Here is an 18,337-nt window from a genome sequence, read left to right on the forward strand (position 1 = left end):
GCTACTCAGGAGGCTGAGGCAGGAGAATGGCGTGAACCTGGGAGGCGGAGCTTGTAGTGAGCCGAGATTGCGCCACTGCACTCCAGCCTGGGCAACAGAGCAAGACTCCATCTCAAAAAAAGAAAAAAAAAGAGCGAGACTCCGTCTCAAAAAAATAAAAATAAAAATAAAAAATAGCAAAAGACTGAATAGGCACTTTATAAAAGAAGACATACAAATGGCAAATCATCACATGAAACATGGTCAATATCATTGATCTCCAGAGAAATGCAAATCAAATTGCAATGATGTGCCTAGAACACCCATTAAATGGCCAACGCTAAAGATTGACAATATCCAATGTTGGCCATGCCGTGGAATAACTGGAACCACCATACACTGATTTTGGAAATCTAGAATGGAAAAACCATTTAGAAAAAAATCGTTTGGCAGTTTCTTACAAGTTAAACATACACTTATATGATCGAACAACTCCACTCCCTAGTTACCCCAAGATAAAGGAAAACTATCCACGCAAAGACTTACAGGAATGTTTACATGAGCTAAAACAATGGGCAAAACTAGAAACCCACATGTCTATCAAAAGAGAAAAATAAATCTGCTTTTTAAAAAAGATTGAAATATCTTGTATTTTAATACCCGAAAAAATTTTATTTCCCCCTAGACTGCCAATTCCAGCTGAGCAGGCTCCCTAACCATCTTATTTACTACCATACGCTCAGTGTCTGGCACGGAGTAAGCGCGCAATAAATGTTTGGTGAATGAATGAAAGAATGCCCGCTTTCATACACTAATGGGTTTGTAGCCACCACCCCTCAGGCCTTTTACGCCCTCATTCCTTCCAGGTACAAACGCTATCTGGGCTAGGCGTTTGTACGCTGAGTTTGTACATTGAGCTGAGCTCAAATGTGGCTCGCAGCGGGTCCGGGAGCGGGGCACTCACCGGCAGCTCCCGCAGCGGAGGCGCGTCCCCCCGGGGACAGAGGCAGCGCCCGCGGCTGGAGGGGCCCCGGTCGGGCGCCGAGCCCGAGGGATGCGCGCAGCGCGGGGTGCCCCGGGAGGCAGCGGCCGGGGACGCTGGGACCGACGGCGCGGGACGCCCCGACGCCGGGCAGCACTTGCCCGCCGCACCGAGAGAGCTACGCGGCCCGGCGGCCCTGCAGAGCACAGGGCGGCCCCCGGCCCCGGGCTCTCGGTGGCGCGCTGGGCGGCGGGGCGGGCCGAGGGCGGCGGGGGCGGGACAGGACAGACGAGAATCCGGCGGAGGTGAGGCCGGGGGCCGTCCCGCCCCCGAGGGCAGGCCCTGAGCTGGGCTCCGCCCCGGCCCGCTGGGGCGTGGGCTCCGGCTGCGGCTCCGCTCTGCTCTCTTGGCTTGGGAACCCGCGCGGGCGCTGGCTCCGTCTGCCAGGGTGAGGGGGCCGGGAATGGGCGCGCAGGGGTCCCGGGTCTCGGAAATCGGGCGGGGACGGAACGGGCTCGGGCTGCGGGGCCTCCAGACTCAGTCGCACGCTCAGATTTCGGGATTTCTCCCCCGGGCTGGGATCGCGTAACTTCCTCATTCCCGCCTGGACCCCTGCCCCCGGCCCGCCTGGCCTGGCTTGAGCCCCGTAGCCGCGCGCTCTCCCGACCACCCGGGGCCGCTTCCCCGCGCAGCTGCTGCGCCGCCCTAGGTTGGAGCCTTCTGGGCCTGGCTGGGTGTTCCCCGGGGCTCTGGTTACGGGACGGGGCGGGGGTCGGGGGGCGGGACTGGGATTGTGGATGAAGGACTAAGGCAGGGGATGGGGGCTCAAAGGGGTTGGTGGGGCGTTGCAAACTGGTCAGGCGTCATCAGCGGGCGGTCAGGAGTCCGTGGGGGAAGAGGAGGATCTAGAAGAGATGGAGGACCTGCGGGAGTTAGGATGGGGGGCGGGTTCTGCAGGGCAGCTTGCCTCCCTAACGCTTCCCAATGTTCCTAGGATGATGGCGACCCCTGAGAGCCTCTTCCCCACTGGGGACGAACTGGACTCCAGCCAGCTCCAGATGGAGTCCGATGAGGTGGACACCCTGAAGGAGGGAGAGGACCCAGGTACACAGGGAATATGGATGGCCCTCAGGGAGGAGAGGCGTTCGGGAGCCAGGGGGCTGGGGCCTGTTGGGGTCTACACTCCTCGACTTTCTTTCCTCCCAGCCGACCGGATGCACCCGTTTCTGGCCATCTATGAGCTTCAGCCTCTGAAAGTGCACCCCTTGGTGTTCGCACCTGGGGTCCCTGTCACAGCCCAGGTGGTGGGCACCGAAAGATATACCAGCGGATCCAAGGTGGCCAGACTGGCCCCAGGGAGGGGGAAAGGGAGGAGGGCCCGGAATGGATCCAAGGTGGCTCGGCTGGCCCCAGGGAAGGGGGAAAGGGAGGGCTGGCCAGAGTGGGGAGGCGGGGACCCACGCAGGGGACATCCATTCAGTTCCTCATACCCCTAGGTGGGAACCTGCACTCTGTATTCTGTCCGTTTGACTCACGGCGACTTTTCCTGGACAACCAAGAAGAAATTCCGTCATTTTCAGGAGCTGCATCGGGACCTCCTGAGACACAAAGTCTTGATGAGTCTGCTCCCTCTGGCTCGGTGAGGGTGACCAGACTGCTTCCTGTAGAGGGCAGTTGCCCCTCACCCTCCTTTCTATCTGTCTCACCCCGGGCCCACAACCTTTCCTCCCTGCAACTCTGGCCACTGTGCTGCCTCCGCTGACCCCAGTTACTAGGAAACTTTCCCTGCTCAGCTTTGCCTGTCCATGGTTCTGTGCCAGCATCTCAGTTGGGCCGGATGCCCAAAATGCTCTTGGCAGCCTCACCCTTTTCTAGTCTCCATTCCCAGGGTAGGGGGCCTTCCTTTTGCCAGCCTCTAGGCCTTTTGTTTGTTTTTTTGTTTTTGTTTTGTACAAGGTCTCCCTCTGTCACTCAGGCTAGAGCGCACTGGTATGGTCTTGGCTCATGGCAACCTCCTGGGCTCAAGCAGTCCTCCCATCTCAGCCTCCAGAGTAGCTAGGACCACAGCCACCACACCCAACTCATTTTTGTATATTTTGTAGAGATGGGGTGCTGCTATGTTGCCCAGGCTGGTCTTAAATTCCTGAGCTCAAGTGATCCACCTGCTGCAGCCTCCCCAAGTGCTGGGATTCCAGGCATGAGCCACCACGCCTGGCCACCTCCAGGCCTCTTCTTTTCCTCCAAGCCCCATCTCCAGTGTTTTCAGGAACCAGAGCACCCAGCCTCCCAGCTCTTACCTGACCTTCATCCAACCTTTCCACAGTTTTGCCGTTGCCTATTCTCCAGCCCGAGATGCAGCCAACAGAGAGATGCCCTCTCTACCCCGGGCAGATCCTGAGGGCTCCACCAGACATGCAGCCAGCAAACAGGTGGGACCAGATGCCAGGTCCTCCGGGAAGGCATTGGAGGTGCAAATGGCTCGGTCCCATCTGTCTCTCTCTCTCTCTTCTCCACTTCAGAAATACCTGGAGAATTACCTCAACCGTCTCTTGACCATGTCTTTCTATCGCAACTACCATGCCATGGTAAGGTCCAGGGGCCGATTTTAGATGTGGAGCAGGATTATCAGACCCTCAGGGGGAGGAGGGCCAGGGGCCCCAGGGTCTGAGGGGCTGAAAGCCAGGTGTCTCCTCTGGGCTTTTGTTTTCCTCTGCAGACAGAGTTCCTGGAAGTCAGTCATCTGTCCTTTATCCCAGACTTGGGCCGCAAAGGACTGTGAGTGTCTGGCCCCCTTCACCCAGGCATCCGTAGACATCGCTCTTAATTTCTCCCTGCCTGAGATTGGGGCAAGCAGTGCAGGGTGGGCTGGGGGTCTGGAGTCCTCATCCCGCCTCTCTTCCTGATTGTCCCACAGGGAGGGGATGATCCGGAAGCGCTCAGGTGGCCACCGTGTTCCCGGCCTCACCTGCTGTGGCCGAGACCAAGTTTGTTATCGCTGGTCCAAGAGGTACGGGCTATGGCTGAGCCAGCTGGGCAGTGGGTGGGGGTGAGGAAGAAGATTGCGAGGGCAGAGAGGAACACAGGGAGCCCTTCTGCTCTAGGTGGCTGGTGGTGAAGGACTCCTTCCTGCTGTACATGTGCCTCGAGACGGGTGCCATCTCATTTGTTCAGCTCTTTGACCCTGGCTTCGAGGTGCAGGTGGGGAAAAGGAGCACGGAGGCACGGCACGGTGTGCGGATCGACACCTCCCACAGGTGAGGCCTCCCTGGGGTGAGAGACACCAGCTGAGTGGTGAGCCAGCCCACGGCCTTGCTGGGAGGTGAGAAAGAGGGACCACAGGAGACAGGAAGGCTTTTCCACCTCCCCAGATCTGGACATAGTTTTGAACCAGGAACTGGTCTAGCCAGATGCTTGGGACTGCTCTTAGACTGGGCCCAGAGAAAGGGGATTAGTAGAAGCCTGGGAAGGGAACTGCTGACATAAATGAAATTCCATTTGTTCATTTGTTCATTCAACAAACCCGAGTGCCTGGTACAATACTGGTTGCTGATACAATACTAGGATCCAACTATGAGTAAGGTGGATACGGCCAGGCGCGGTGGCTCACACCTGTAATCCCAGCACTTCGGGAGGCCAAGGCGGGCAGATCACCTGAGGTCAGGAGTTCGAGACCAGCCCAGCCAACATGCTAAAACCCCGTCTCTACTGAAAATACAAAAATTAGCTGGGCGTGGTGGTGCGTGCCTGTACTCCCAGCTATTTGGGAGGCTGAGGCAGGACAATCGCTAAAAGCTGGGGTGCAGAGGTTGCAGTGAGCAGAGATCGTACCACTGCACTCCAGCCTGCGGGACAAGAGCTAAACTCTCTCTCAAAAATAAATAAATAAATAAGGCAGATACATACACGCCCTGTCCCTGTGGAGTTGTGATTAGGGACTAAGGGAGGAAGTGGGAAAGAAAGGGGAGGTCTCTAGGCAAGATCACAGGTATAGAGGGCGAGGATTTATGGACATCTCATCGTTCCCATCCAGGTCCTTGATTCTCAAGTGCAGCAGCTACCGGCAGGCACGGTGGTGGGCCCAAGAGATCACTGAGCTGGCACAGGGCCCAGGCAGAGACTTCTTACAGCTGCACCAGCATGACAGCTACGCCCCACCCCGGCCTGGGACCTTGGCCCGGTGGTGAGACATTGACATCCCTTCCGAGTTTGTCTGTGGCTTTCTTGACCCCCTGTGTAATTTCTGAGTCCTTCATCCTTTCTTTTATCTCATCTGAACCCTTCTGACCTCAATGACCCGCCCCATGACTTCTTTAATCTTCCTGACCTTTGACATCTTTAACCACATTGATCTCTCTGATGTCGCTCTGACCTTTCTGACCCCCACACTTGGTCATCTCTTCTGACCCTTGACCTCTCTAACCTCCTATAACCTTTTAAACCCCCCTCTACCATACTGACCCTCTCTGTTCTCTATGATCTTCTCAAATCTCTCTGATTTAGTCCTTCATTTAATAAATATTTTCTTTTCTTTTCTTTTTTTTTTTTTTTGAGAGAGAGTTTTGCTCTATTGATCTGGCTCACTGCAACAACCTCTGCCTCCCAGGTTCAAGCGATTCTTCTGCCTCAGCCTCCCGAGTAGCTGGGATTACAGGCACCCACCACCACACCTGGCTAATTTTTGTATTTTTAGTAGAGACGGGGTTTCACCGTGTTGGCCAGGCTCTTCTTGAACTCCTGACCTCAGGTGATCCGCCCGCCTCGGCCTCCCGAAGTGCTGGGATTACAGGCGTGAGCCACCACACCCGGCCTTAATAAACATTTTTCTAAGCACCTAGCAGTGCTGGCAGTAAGACACAGGCCTCTCTGGGTTAGGGAAGTAGGTGATCAAATCGTGAAACAATGTGAACTTGCCATACTGGTGATAGGTAGAAGGTAACAAGCACAGACAGGAGGTACCTGATCCAGCAGGGATATCAGGACAGGTTTCCACGAGGTGGTGACCCTCAGGTAGTCACCACCTGAGGGTCCACCTCTGATTGCTTTAAATCAGAGACTGACACAATATTAATTTTGTTGGGTTTTGTTTGAGACAGTGTCTTGCTCTGTCACCCAGGCTGGAGTGCAGTAGTGTGATCGTGGCTCACTGCAGCCTCGACCTCCCAGGCTCAAATCATCCTCCTGCCTCAGCCTCCCAAGTAGCTGAAACTACAGGCACATGCCATCACACCCAGCTAATTAAAAAAAATTTTTTTTACAAAAAATTTAAAAAATTAGCCGGGTGTGGTCTCAACTCCTGGGCTCAAGGGATCATCCTGCTTCAGCCTCCCCAAAGTGCTGGAATTGCAGCCATGAGCGACAGTGCCTGGCCTATATACTTTTTTTTTTTAAGGCAGAGTTTCGCTCTCGTTGCCCAGGCTAGCGTGCAGTGGCGCAATCTCAGCTTACTGCAACCTCAGCCTCCCCGGTTCAAGCAATTCTCCTGCCTTAGCCTCCCAAGTAGCTGGGATCACAGGTGTGTGCCACCACACCCAGCTAATTTTTTTTTTTTTTTTTTTTTTTTTGAGATGGAGTCTGTCTCTGTCGCCAGGCTAGAGTGCAGTGGCACGATCCTGGCTCACTGCAACCTCTGACTCCCCGGTTCAAGTGATTCTCCTGCCTCAGCCTCCTGAGTAGCTAGGATTACAGGCATACGCCACCACGTCCAGCTAATTTTTGTATTTTTAGTAGAGCCAGGGTTTCACCATGTTGGCCAGGATGGTCTCGATCTCCTGACCTCGTGATCTGCCCACCTTGGCCTCCCAAAGTGCTGGGATTACAGGCATGAGCCACTGCACCTGGCTATAAACTTCTAAAACAGCCAAAACCAATCCACAGTGATGGAAATCAGATCAGGGTATGGGGAAAAGATTGCCTGTAGTGGGGCACAAAGGGAATATTCCAGGACGATAAAAATGTCCTATATTTTGATAGGACTGGTAATTGCATGGGAACATACACTTGCTGATCCTCATGGAACTATACAAGATAAAGAAAATGCAGAACAGTCCAGGCACAGAAGACAGAAATAGCTCAGGGTGTTTGGGAACCACTAGGACATATTGTTGTTACTGAGTGAGGAGAAGCAGTCAGAGGAGAAGCTGGGAGTCAGTGGCACCTGATCTCACAGGGTCCCATGTGCTAATATCACAGGCACATGTGATATTAGTCATGGAAGAAGGTTTTGTTTGTTCATTTGTTTTGTTTTGTTTTGGTTTGGTTTTTGAGATGGAGTCTGGCTCTGTCCCCAGGCTGGAGTGCAGTGGCGCGATACCGGCTCACTGCAGTCTCTGACCCCCTGGGTTCAAGCGATTCTCCTGCCTTGGCCTCCTGAGTAGCTGGGATTACAGGTGTGCACCATCATGCTCAGTTAACTTTCGTATTTTTAGTAGAGATAGGATTTCACCATGTTGGCCAGGCTGGTCACGAACCCCTGACCTTAAGTGATCCACTGGCTTCGGCCTCCCAAAGTGCTGGGATTACAGGCATGAGCCACCTCGCCCAGCCTTCCTGCATATTTTCACATGTGCATGCACGTGTTACTTTTGTTTCAACATAAATGAGATCATGCACCCTCTTCTGTGACTTATTTTTTCACTTAATACCTGTGTGAGAGATTAGACACTTAGATTATTTCCCATTTTTCACTCTTACAAACAATGCAATGAACACAGTCTTTGCCTAAGCATTGTATAGGATGTATTCCTAGGCATGTAATTACTATGTATATTTAATGATATGAAAGGGTGTGTGCATTTAATATTTTGATACTGCCGGCCAGTCGCTTTGGCTCATGCCTGTAATCCCAGCACTTTGGGAGGCCAAGGCGGGTAGATCATTGAGGTCAGGAGTTCAAGACCAGCCTGGCCAACATGGCAAAAACCCGTCTCTACTAAAAATATAAAAATTAGCCAGGCATGGTGGCGGGCGCCTGTAATTTCAGTTACTTGGGAGGCTGAGACAGGAAAATTGCTTGAACCCAAGAGGCGGAGGTTGCAGTGAGCCAAGATCATGCCATTGCACTCCAGCCTGGGTGACAGTGCGGGACACCATCTCAAAAAAGCTATACATATATTTTTTGATACTGCCAAATTGTCTCCTAAAAGTTATATTCCCATAGTCTATGAGAATACCCACTTCCCCAGTATATTGAATATTCCCCAGCATATTGAATAACATTCAATATGCTGATATCGAATGTTACCAATGATTTGAATTATTACCAATCTAATGGATTTTTTAAATGTAATTTCATTTTAATTTCTTTGTTTACTAATGAAACTGAACATTTGCCACAATTGGCCATTTTAATTTCTCTGTGAACTGTCAGTTCTTACTCTTTGCTCATTTTTCAGTTGGCTCATGTGACTTTTTCTTGTCGATTTATTGGTGTTCTTTATGTATGATGTATTAATCCTCCCATTCTTTAGTTGATTAGGTTATTGTGTCTTTTTGTAATTTTTATTTGTATTTAGCGCATATGGGCAAACACTATTTTGATGTGTCTGATACCACTTGTGCTCTCTGATCATTTCTGATCTTTGACTTTGCTGTCACCTCTGACCCACGACTGTCCTCCGGTCTTCACTCTCCAGAGCTTTCTGGCTTCTGACTCCCCTGACCTCCTTGGCTTGGCCTCCCCCCAGGTTTGTGAATGGGGCAGGTTACTTTGCTGCTGTAGCAGATGCCATCCTTCGAGCTCAAGAGGAGATTTTCATCACAGACTGGTGGTGAGTGGGAAAAGGCCCCAACAACACGGGGCAGGATAGAGCCTGGGCAGATCAGCATTAGGAGGAGGGGGGGGGTGCAGCTGGTGGTCTGGGGCTTCGTTTGCCCCTAATCCACTGCCCTGAATCCCAGGTTGAGTCCTGAGGTTTACCTGAAGCGTCCGGCCCATTCAGATGACTGGAGACTGGACATTATGCTCAAGAGGAAGGCGGTGAGGACAGCAGTCAGGACGCAGCGGGAGGGGGTTGCCTGTGGGTGGAGGTTGATTAGCAGGGCTGCAGCCTGGGAGAAGCAGGGAGTCTGAGGCTTCAGGGGAGGGAAAAGTGCCCATCCTGGCCCAGTGCCTGTCAGGCATCACCTCCGCCCTCTCCCTCTGCCCTAAGGAGAACTGACAACTTCCTCTTCATGCTCCCTCCACCTGGCAGAGACTTTCCTCCCAGTATACATAATACTTTATTGTGTTATCTGGGGGTGTACATGTCTATCTCTCTCACTGGACTAGTTAATATCACTGTTCCACTACAAGGCACAGCACCTGCCATGGAGGGGGCATGTGTGGTGTTGACGGACAGGAAGAAGGATGCATGGATGATGCAGGGTGGCTGGGCAGGTGGATGGATAGAGGACAGAAAGGGTGATGGATGGAAGGATATGAGTTGGAAAGGTGGAGGGCTAGGAGGGTAGGCGGGTAGGTGGATGAATGATAGATGGTACATAAAGGGATGAGTAAATGCTTGGGAAGATGGATGGATGGATGATGAAGGGTGGGTGGATAGATGTGTGGATGGCTGAGTGGGTGAGCACACAGATGACATTTAGTCTAAGTCTGCGGCAAGCAGCAAAGCAGGGCATATGTGGCAGAGCCTCTAGGATCTCCAGACAGGCTGGAGGGACACACGTGGAAAAGGTCTGGGAGTGTAGAAAGGGGCTACTCTGGGAGAGGCGCTAGGATCTGATTCCCCAACTCACCACCAGGAGGAGGGTGTCCGCGTGTCTATTCTGCTGTTTAAAGAAGTGGAATTGGCGTTGGGCATCAACAGTGGCTATAGCAAGAGGGCGCTGATGCTGCTGCACCCCAACATAAAGGTGAATCTGGGCCTCAGAGACCCTCCCACATGACAGCCCTTCTCCCCACACTGTCCCAGCCCCCAGTGCTCCCGCTCCCTGACGGTCTCATCTTTCCATCTTTCCTCTCTCCCTCCCAGTACCTCCTGTTTTCCTTCACCTAAACCCACCCTCATGAACCCTCCATACCTGCTCCAGGTGATGCGTCACCCAGACCAAGTGACGTTGTGGGCCCATCATGAGAAGCTCCTGGTGGTAGACCAAGTGGTAGCATTCCTGGGGGGACTGGACCTTGCCTATGGCCGCTGGGATGACCTGCACTACCGACTGACTGACCTTGGAGACTCCTCTGAATCAGCTGCCTCCCAGGTAATCCCCCTGAGGCCTTCTGAGCACCCCCAAACTCAGATAAGCTCAGTCAACATCATTTCCCAGCTCCAGCCTTACCCCCTCAGTCATTCCAGGCCCTGCCCACCTCAGGGTTCCTCAGACTTTCTGGGACTCCAAGAACCCACTTTGAAAGTGCTGTAACTGGCCGGGAGCCGTGGCTCATGCCTGTAATCCCAGCACTTTGGGAGGCCAAGGCCGGTGGATCACCTGAGGTCTGGAGTTCGAGACCAGCCTGACCAACATGGTGAAACCCTGTCTCTACTAAAAATGCAAAAAATTAGCTGGGCATGGTGGCGGTTGCCTGTCATCCAAGCTACTCGGGAGGCTGAGGCAGGAAAATCACTTGAACCCAGGAGGCGGAGGTTGCAGTGAGCCGAGATCGGGCCACTGCACTCCAGCCTGGGCAACAGAGCGAGACTCCATCTCAAAAAAAAAAAAAAAAGTGCTGTAACCCAGTCCTTTCCCCATTTTCACTGACCATCACCCCATTCCTCTAAAAGTGTCAAAGGCGGCTGGAGGGGAAGGCTGGGGAATCAGACCCTCTGTTTCATTCTTCCTCTCGGTCTCTGTCACTCTTTCAGTGCTCCTCTCTTTGGCCCTGGCTCTGTACAGCCCCATGACTTCCCCTTGCCCCTGGCTTGGGTATGTTCCCCCTACAGCCTCCCACCCCGTGCCCAGACTCGCCAGCCACCCCAGACCTCTCTCACAACCAATTCTTCTGGCTGGGCAAGGACTACAGCAATCTTATCACCAAGGACTGGGTGCAGCTGGACCGGCCTTTCGAAGGTGAAGCCTCCCACCCGCCAAAGCCCCAGACAGCTGAGAGCAGGGTCAGAAGCTGGGGCTGGTACTGAGAATGGGATGAGAGGGGTCAAGGGTAGTACAGCCCTCCCTCTGGCAGGCTCCTTCTCCCTGCCCCAAGTGTCCCAAGGAGTCCAGCCCTGACGTCTCCCCTGACTCTCCTGGGACCCCCCAGATTTCATTGACAGGGAGACGACCCCCCGGATGCCATGGCGGGACGTTGGGGTGGTCGTCCATGGCCTACCTGCCCGGGACCTCGCCCGACACTTCATCCAGCGCTGGAACTTCACCAAGGTGTTCATCCCCTCCGGTAGGGGCTGGAGGTAGGGAGGGAGCCAGGGCGGATTGGCACCTCCTGCTGACTCTGCCATCCCTCCACCTCAGACCACCAAGGCCAAGTACAAGACTCCCATGTACCCCTACCTGCTTCCCAAGTCGACCAGCACGGCCAATCAGCTCCCCTTCACACTTCCAGGAGGGCAGTGCACCACCGTACAGGTGAGGCCCCCCACTTCAGCCAGCCCTCCCCTTTGTCTCCTTCAGCCTAACACCCCAACCCACTCTCCCTGGTATGAGAGCTGCCCACACTGTCCTTCCCTGTGGTTAAGAAGCACATCACGGCCGGGCGTGGTGGCTCACGCCTGTAATCCCAGCACTTTGGGAGGCCAAGGCAGGTGGATCACAAGGTCTGGAGATCGAGACCATCCTGGCTAACACGGTGAAACCCCATCTCTACTAAAAATACAAAAAATTAGCCAGGCATGGTGGTGCGCACCTGTAGTCCCAGCTACTAGGGAGGCTGAGGCAGGAGAATCGCTTGAACCCAGGAGGAGGATGTTGTAGTGAGCTGAGATCACGCCACTGCACTCCCACCTGGGCACCAGAGCAAGACTCCATCTCAAAGATTAAGATAAAATAAAAGGCCGGGTGCAGTGGCTTACGCCTGTAATCCCAGCACTTTGGGAGGCCGAGGCGGGCGGATCACGAGGTCCAGAGATCGAGACCATCCTGGCTAACACCATGAAACCCTGTCTCTACTAAAAATACAAAAAATTAGCCAGGCGTGGTGGCGGGCACCTGTGGTCCCAGCTACTTAGGAGGCTGAGGCAGGAGAATGGCGTGAACCTGGGAGGCGGAGCTTGCAGTGAGCGGAGCTCATGCCACTGCACTCCAGCCTAGGCGACAGAGCGAGACTCTGTCTTAAAAAAGAAAAAAAATGAAGCACATCGCATTCACCATTCCCTAGGTCTTGCGGTCAGTGGACCGCTGGTCAGCAGGGACTCTGGAGAACTCCATCCTCAATGCCTACCTGCACACCATCAGGGAGAGCCGGCACTTCCTCTACATTGAGGTCTGACCGGGAGGAGGTGGGGGAGAGCATGCAAGGGGTGTCCCAGGAGAGAGACCTGGGGAATGAGTGGAGTCAGTCATCGAGGGCTGGTGGAGCAGAAGCAGACGCCTGGAGCCTGGGACCAAGGCTGTAGGCCGAGGACAGGGCCAGGGGCCAGGCTGCTGATGTCTGTCTCTGGTTCTTGCCCCAGAATCAGTTCTTCATTAGCTGCTCAGATGGGCGGACGGTTCTGAACAAGGTGGGCGATGAGATTGTGGACAGAATCCTGAAGGCCCACAAGTAAGGTGGACTGTCAGGAAGGTGGGGACTGTGGGTGTGGTTTGAGCCCAGTTGAAGGGGGTGGGGTTTGAGGGACCAGTCGCACCTCTGGCTCCACCTTCTCCCCAGACAGGGGCAGTGTTACCGAGTCTACGTGCTTTTGCCGTTACTCCCTGGCTTCGAGGGTGACATCTCCACAGGCGGTGGCAACTCCATCCAGGCCATTCTGCACTTTACTTACAGGTGACCCCCCAGGCCGACTCCAGCTCTCAGTGGCCCCATCCCACCCGTGTCCCCCTCCTGATTCTGTCCTGATCCCTTCCTGCTGGGCCTTAAAGGAGGGCCACCTCTCCTGCGCTCCCCTCCCCTCTGCCAGCCTCCACTTCTCTCCCTCTTTCTTTTCTCTCAGGACCCTGTGTCGTGGGGAGTATTCAATCCTGCATCGCCTCAAAGCAGCCAGTGAGTGCTGGGGGCTGGGGGCTCAAGCCCTGGGCCCCTGGAAGAGGGAGATTGGGGCGCTGGAGGCCTGGGGGTGGGGGAAGGAGGCTGTCATTCCTGTGAGCCTCTGATGCTATGCAGGCCATAGCTGGCCTTTCACCGCAGGGAGAAGGAGAGAGACCAGACTCTATGTAGGAAGAGCTTCTGGAGTGAGAGGAGGTGGGACAGGGCCCTGTCTGCACACAGAGCCACCTCTCACCTCACTTCCCCTCCTGTCACACCACCTCTTGTACGCAGTGGGGACAGCATGGCGGGACTATATTTCCATCTGCGGGCTTCGTACCCATGGAGAGCTAGGCGGGCACCCCGTCTCGGAACTCATCTACATCCACAGCAAGATGCTCATCGCAGATGACCGGACAGTCATTATCGGTCAGTGCCGGATCTGGGCCCCTGGCAGGGAGAGGGTGTGGGGACAGGCAAAGAGATGAGAGGTGGGATGACAGAGACTGCAGCTGAGGCTCACGTAGGGGTGGAGGGTCCAAGAAGGAATGTTGCAGGCCAGTGCTTTGGTAGAGGGGATGGGGTACTGGGGGGAGTGCCCTGGGCCCAAGCAGACAGTGTGCCCCGCATCCACCCCAGGTTCTGCAAACATCAATGACCGGAGCTTGCTGGGGAAGCGGGACAGTGAGCTGGCCGTGCTGATCGAGGACACAGAGACGGAACCATCCCTCATGAATGGGGCAGAGTATCAGGCGGGCAGGTTTGCCTTGAGTCTGCGGAAGCACTGCTTCAGGTAGAGCTGGGGCGGGGTGCTACAGGATGGGAGGGAGATGGGGGCGTCTGCCTTTTGAGCAGGACGAAAGGTAGCACCGCATAGGTGCTCCCGGAGCCAGAGGTAGAGGCAGTACTAGATTCTCAATAGGCAAGGCTGGGCGCGGCAGCTCACGCCTCTAATCCCAGCACTTTGGGAGGCCAAGGCGGGTGGATTGCCTGAGGTCAGGATTTCGAGACCAGCCTGGCTAACATAGTGAATCTCGTCTCTACTAAAAATACAAAAAATCAGCTGGGTGTGGTGGCGGGCGCTTGTGATCCCAGCTACTCGGGAGGCTGAGGCAGGAGAATCACTTGAATCCAGGAGGCGGAAGTTGCAGTGAGCCGAGATCACGCCACTGCACTCCAGCCTGGGCGACGGAGCGTGACTGCCTCCAAAAAAAAAAAAAAAAAAAAATCAGTAGGCAGACTAATCAGTTTAGAGTATCAGTAAAGCAGGAACACCAAAAAAAAAAATGAGAAAAAAATCTTTTTTTTTTGAGATGGAGTTTTGCTCTTGTTGCCCAGGCTGGAGTGCAATGGCGAGATCTCAGCTCACCGCAACCTCTGCCCCAGGTTCAAGCGATTCTTCTGCCTCAGCCTCCCGAGTAGCTGGGATTACAGGCATGCGCCACCACGCCCCGCTAATTTTGTATTTTTAGTAGAGATGGGGTTTCGCCGTGTTGGTCAGGCTGGTCTCGAACTCCCGACCTCAGGTGATCCACCCACCTCGGCCTCCCAAAGTGCTGGGATTACAGGCGTGAGCCACTGCACCTGGCCACGAAAGAAAAAATCTTTTTTGTTGTTGTTGTTGTTGAGACACGGTTTCACTCTTGTCGCCCAGGCTGGAGTGCAATGGTACAATCTTGGCTCACTGCAACCTCTGCCTCCTGGGTTCAAGCAATTCTTCTGCCTCAGCCTCCGGAGTAGCTGGGATTACAGGCACCCACCACCACGCCCAGCTAATTTTTTTATTTTTAGTAGAGACAGGGTTTTGCTGTGTTGGCCAAGCTGATCTTGAACTCCTGACCTCAGGCTTCGGCCTCCCAAAGTGCTGGGATTACAGGCATAAACCACCGCCCCTAGCCAAAAAAAAAAAAAATCTTTTGTGTTTTGTTTGTTTGTTTTGTTTTTGAGACAAGTCGCTCTGTCACCCAGGCTGGAGTGCAGTGACACGATCTTGGCTCACTGCAAGCTCCGCCTCCCGGGTTCACACCATTCTCCTGCCTCAGCCTCCCAAGTAGCTGGGATTACAGGTGCCCGCCACCACGCCCGGCTAATTTTTTGTATTTTTAGTATAGATGGGGTTTCACCGTGTTAGCCAGGATGGTCTTGATCTCCTGACCTCGTGATCCGCCCGTCTCGGCCTCCCAAAGTGCTGGGATTACAGGCGTGAGCCACCGCACCCGGCCAAAAAAAAAATCTTTTAAAAGTAATTTTTTAAAGCATCAAGGTAGTCATCGAAGTCAAGACAAATCAGAACTCTGTTGGCTTCTTTTACACTTATTTTACTATTTTATATTGCATTTATTTTGTTTTTGTTTGTTTGTTTGTTTTGAGATAGGGTCTTGCTCTGTCACCCAGCTGGAGTTCAGTGGCGTTACCACAGCTCACTGCAACCTCGACTTCCCCAGCTCAAGTGATCCTCCCACTTCAGCCTCCCGAGTAGCTGGGACTACAGGCACATGCCACCACGCCTGGCTAATTTTTGTATTTTTTTGTAGAGATGGGGTTTTGCCATATTGCCCAGGCTGGTCTTGAATTCCTGAGCTCAAGCAATCCACCGGCCTCGTCCTCCCAAAGTGCTGGGAATACAGGCGTGAGCCACCGTGCCCAGCCAATTTTGAATTACCTGAGTAGGGACAATGTAACTTTTCTGGTACTCAGGTTCCCTATGGATCTTAATCTGGCCCTGCTGGGACCCCTTTCTCCTATAGTGTGATTCTTGGAGCAAATACCCAGCCAGACTTGGATCTCCAAGACCCCATCTGTGATGACTTCTTCCAGTTGTGGCAAGACACGGCTGAGAGCAACGCCAATATCTATGAGCAGGTGGGAACTTGGGAGGGAAGCAGTAGAGTGGCCTGGGGAAATTTGTAGATTATCCTGCTCAGGGTAGGATGGAGAGAAGCTCTACCACACAGTCATTCTGGGAAGGGGGATGAGGGCCTGGGGACATTTGCTATCAAGAGATTTAGTGGCCCAGGCCGGGTACAGTGGCTCATGCCTGTAATCCCAGCACTTTGGGAGGCCGAGGTGGGTGGATCGCCTGAGGTCAGGAGTTTGAGACCAGCCTCCCAACATGGCGAAACCCCGTCTCTACTAAAAATACAAAAAAATTAGCTAGGTGTGGCTGGGAGGCTGAGGCAGGAGAATCTCTTGAACTCAGGAGGCAGAGGTTTCAGTGAGCCGAGATCACGCCATTGCACTCCAGCCGCCTGGGCAACAAGAGCAAAACTCTGTCTCAAAAAAAAAAAAAGTACAAAAGTTAGCCGGGCATGGTGGTGGGTTCCTGTAATCCCAGCTACTCGGGAGGCTGAGGCAGGAGAATCACTTGAATCCAAGAGGTGGAGATTGTAGTGAGCTGAGATCGCACCATTGCACTCCAGCCTGGGCGAAAAGAGTGAAACTCCGTCTCAAAAAAAAAAAAGAGAGTTAGTGGCCCAGGGTCAACGGGAGTATGGAGAGATGGTATGGGGGAAGGGGTCTAGCCTAGTTGGACTTAGATTGTTGGGAGAGTCTCCACAAGCCTCATTGGCGTCCATGCCCCTGCCCACAGATCTTCCGCTGCCTGCCGTCCAATGCCACGCGTTCCCTGCGGACTCTCCGGGAGTACGTGGCCGTGGAGCCCTTGGCCACAGTCAGTCCCCCCTTGGCTCGGTCTGAGCTCACCCAGGTCCAGGGCCACCTGGTCCATTTCCCCCTCAAGTTCCTAGAGGATGAGTCTTTGCTGCCCCCGCTGGGTAGCAAGGAGGGCATGATCCCCCTAGAAGTGTGGACATAGTTGAGGCTCCCGTCAGGGAGAGGTCACCAGCTGCTGTGCCCCACCAGGTCTGGCTCCCTGCCCGTTAACCCCAAGGACTGAGGGCAGTGCCCTTTGAGATCTGGGGAGGCAGGCATTCCTGAAGGGAACTAGAGGTGTCACAGAGGACCCTTATGTGAGAAATAGCTGAAGAGGGCACTCCGAACCTTGGGCTGGGGAGGAGGAGAGAGTCCCAGAGCTCATCCCCCCTGCTGCCCAGTGCAAACCACTTCTCCATGCTGCAAAGGAGAAGCACAGCTCCTGCCAGGGTGAGCAGGGTCAAGCCTCTTATTCCAGGAGAAGGGGGCTCTGCCCCAGGCGCTACTACCCATTGTTCCCTTCCTCCTCCTGCCCTTGAACCCCCTCCCTGTCCCAGGGCCCTCCCAGCCCATTGCTGCCAAGGTGGAGGGAAGGATAAAGCCACTTGTGGCTTCAGCCCTCACCAGGGGAAGGAAGGAGGGTACATTAGCTCCCTCCACCAGCCTGCTGACAGACACTAACTCTGTATCCGTTCAATAAGCATTTCATAAATAAAGGTGTAGAAAAGGTTCATGCGTCTTCCTTGGAGGAACTAAGTGCTTGTTCCAGCCTCCCGTTCCTGCCCACATGGGGCACCAGTCCCCTTCACCTTATCTCCACCCTCCTCCGTTCTTCTTTCTCCTCTCCCCACCTCTGTTCTACCTATCTGTGGCTTTGGGAGCTCGGTCACCTGGCTCCGGAGAGGAGAAGGTGTTGACACAGTGACGCCTGGGTAGAAGGACGGGCAGGGCCCAACCAGGGCACCTGGAGAACTGTGAAGCTGCTATCACCACTGCAGGTGAGGGAGATGCTCTGAGAAGGACCTGGAGAGGCTGCCTCTTGTTCAAGCAACAGCCCTGGTAGAGGCTTAATGAAGGCCCTGTGGGAGTGGCTGAGGGTATAGGCTTGAGGTCAGGAAGAACTGGACCCAAATCCTGGACTCCTCAAGGAGAAGCTAGGTGAACTTGTCAAGTCATATCACTTCTCTGGGCCTCAGTGGTCCCAGCTGGGAAATGGGAATAATACCGACATGACTAGCTTTCTGTCAAGACTCAGCCATTGACTTAAATATTTATTGATTCCCTGCTATTTGCCAGCTCTGTTCTAGACTCACAGAAGTGAGTGCAACAAAGTCCTCACCCATATGGCACTTCTGTTCTGGAGCCTCACTGTCCAGTACAGTAGCCACTAGCCACTAGACACGTTTGGCTATTTCTATTTATTATTATTATTATTATTATTTTGAGACGGAGTCTTCTCTGTCACCCAGGCTGGAGTGCAGTGGCATGATCTCAGCTCACTGCAACCTCCACTTCCCGGGTTCAAGTGATTCTCCTGCCTCAGCCTCCCGAGTAGCTGGGACTACAGGTGTGTGCCACCACGCCCAGCTCATTTTTTTTTTTTTTTTTTTTTTTTGAGACAGAGTCTTGCTCTGTCGTGCAGGCTGGAGTGTAGT

The 18,337-nt window shown here is 53.9% G+C and overlaps 1 protein-coding gene across 2 annotated transcripts; it reads left to right on the forward strand.

The window, feature by feature from the left end:
- Positions 1-1,298: 1,298 nt before the first annotated feature.
- PLD2 (phospholipase D2) lies at positions 1,299-17,411 on the forward strand. 2 transcript variants are annotated; one of them, XM_054459358.2, is made up of 25 exons: positions 1,299-1,409; positions 1,956-2,065; positions 2,168-2,298; positions 2,458-2,600; positions 3,285-3,390; positions 3,481-3,546; positions 3,678-3,736; positions 3,876-3,968; positions 4,063-4,215; positions 4,992-5,141; positions 8,644-8,727; positions 8,858-8,936; positions 9,701-9,811; positions 9,989-10,159; positions 10,840-10,966; positions 11,157-11,275; positions 11,366-11,479; positions 12,228-12,332; positions 12,523-12,611; positions 12,720-12,833; positions 13,000-13,049; positions 13,326-13,460; positions 13,671-13,824; positions 15,779-15,893; positions 16,621-17,411. In XM_054459358.2, exons 2-25 carry the CDS (start codon positions 1,957-1,959, stop codon positions 16,843-16,845), a joined length of 2,802 nt encoding a protein of 933 aa, XP_054315333.1. In that variant the 5' UTR covers positions 1,299-1,409; position 1,956; the 3' UTR covers positions 16,846-17,411. The 2 variants fall into 2 exon arrangements, with proteins under 2 accessions (XP_054315333.1, XP_054315334.1); XM_054459359.2 differs by lacking the exon at positions 15,779-15,893 and having other exon boundaries at positions 1,304-1,409.
- The last annotated feature ends 926 nt before the right edge of the window (positions 17,412-18,337 follow it).

The sequence above is a fragment of the Pongo pygmaeus genome, chromosome 19 (assembly GCF_028885625.2).
Source record: "Pongo pygmaeus isolate AG05252 chromosome 19, NHGRI_mPonPyg2-v2.0_pri, whole genome shotgun sequence".
Lineage (NCBI taxonomy): Eukaryota > Metazoa > Chordata > Mammalia > Primates > Hominidae > Pongo > Pongo pygmaeus.

What these genes read in the sequence shown, in the direction of transcription:
- PLD2 (XM_054459358.2), top strand. Translation starts at nt 1,957, where the DNA reads ATGATGGCGACCCCTGAGAGCCTCTTCCCCACTGGGGACGAACTGGAC. An exon ending in GGCACTTCCTCTACATTGAG is followed by an intron (nt 12,333 to 12,522) that starts GTCTGACCGGGA and finishes TTCTTGCCCCAG; the next exon opens with AATCAGTTCTTCATTAGCTG. An exon ending in AGAATCCTGAAGGCCCACAA is followed by an intron (nt 12,612 to 12,719) that starts GTAAGGTGGACT and finishes CCTTCTCCCCAG; the next exon opens with ACAGGGGCAGTGTTACCGAG.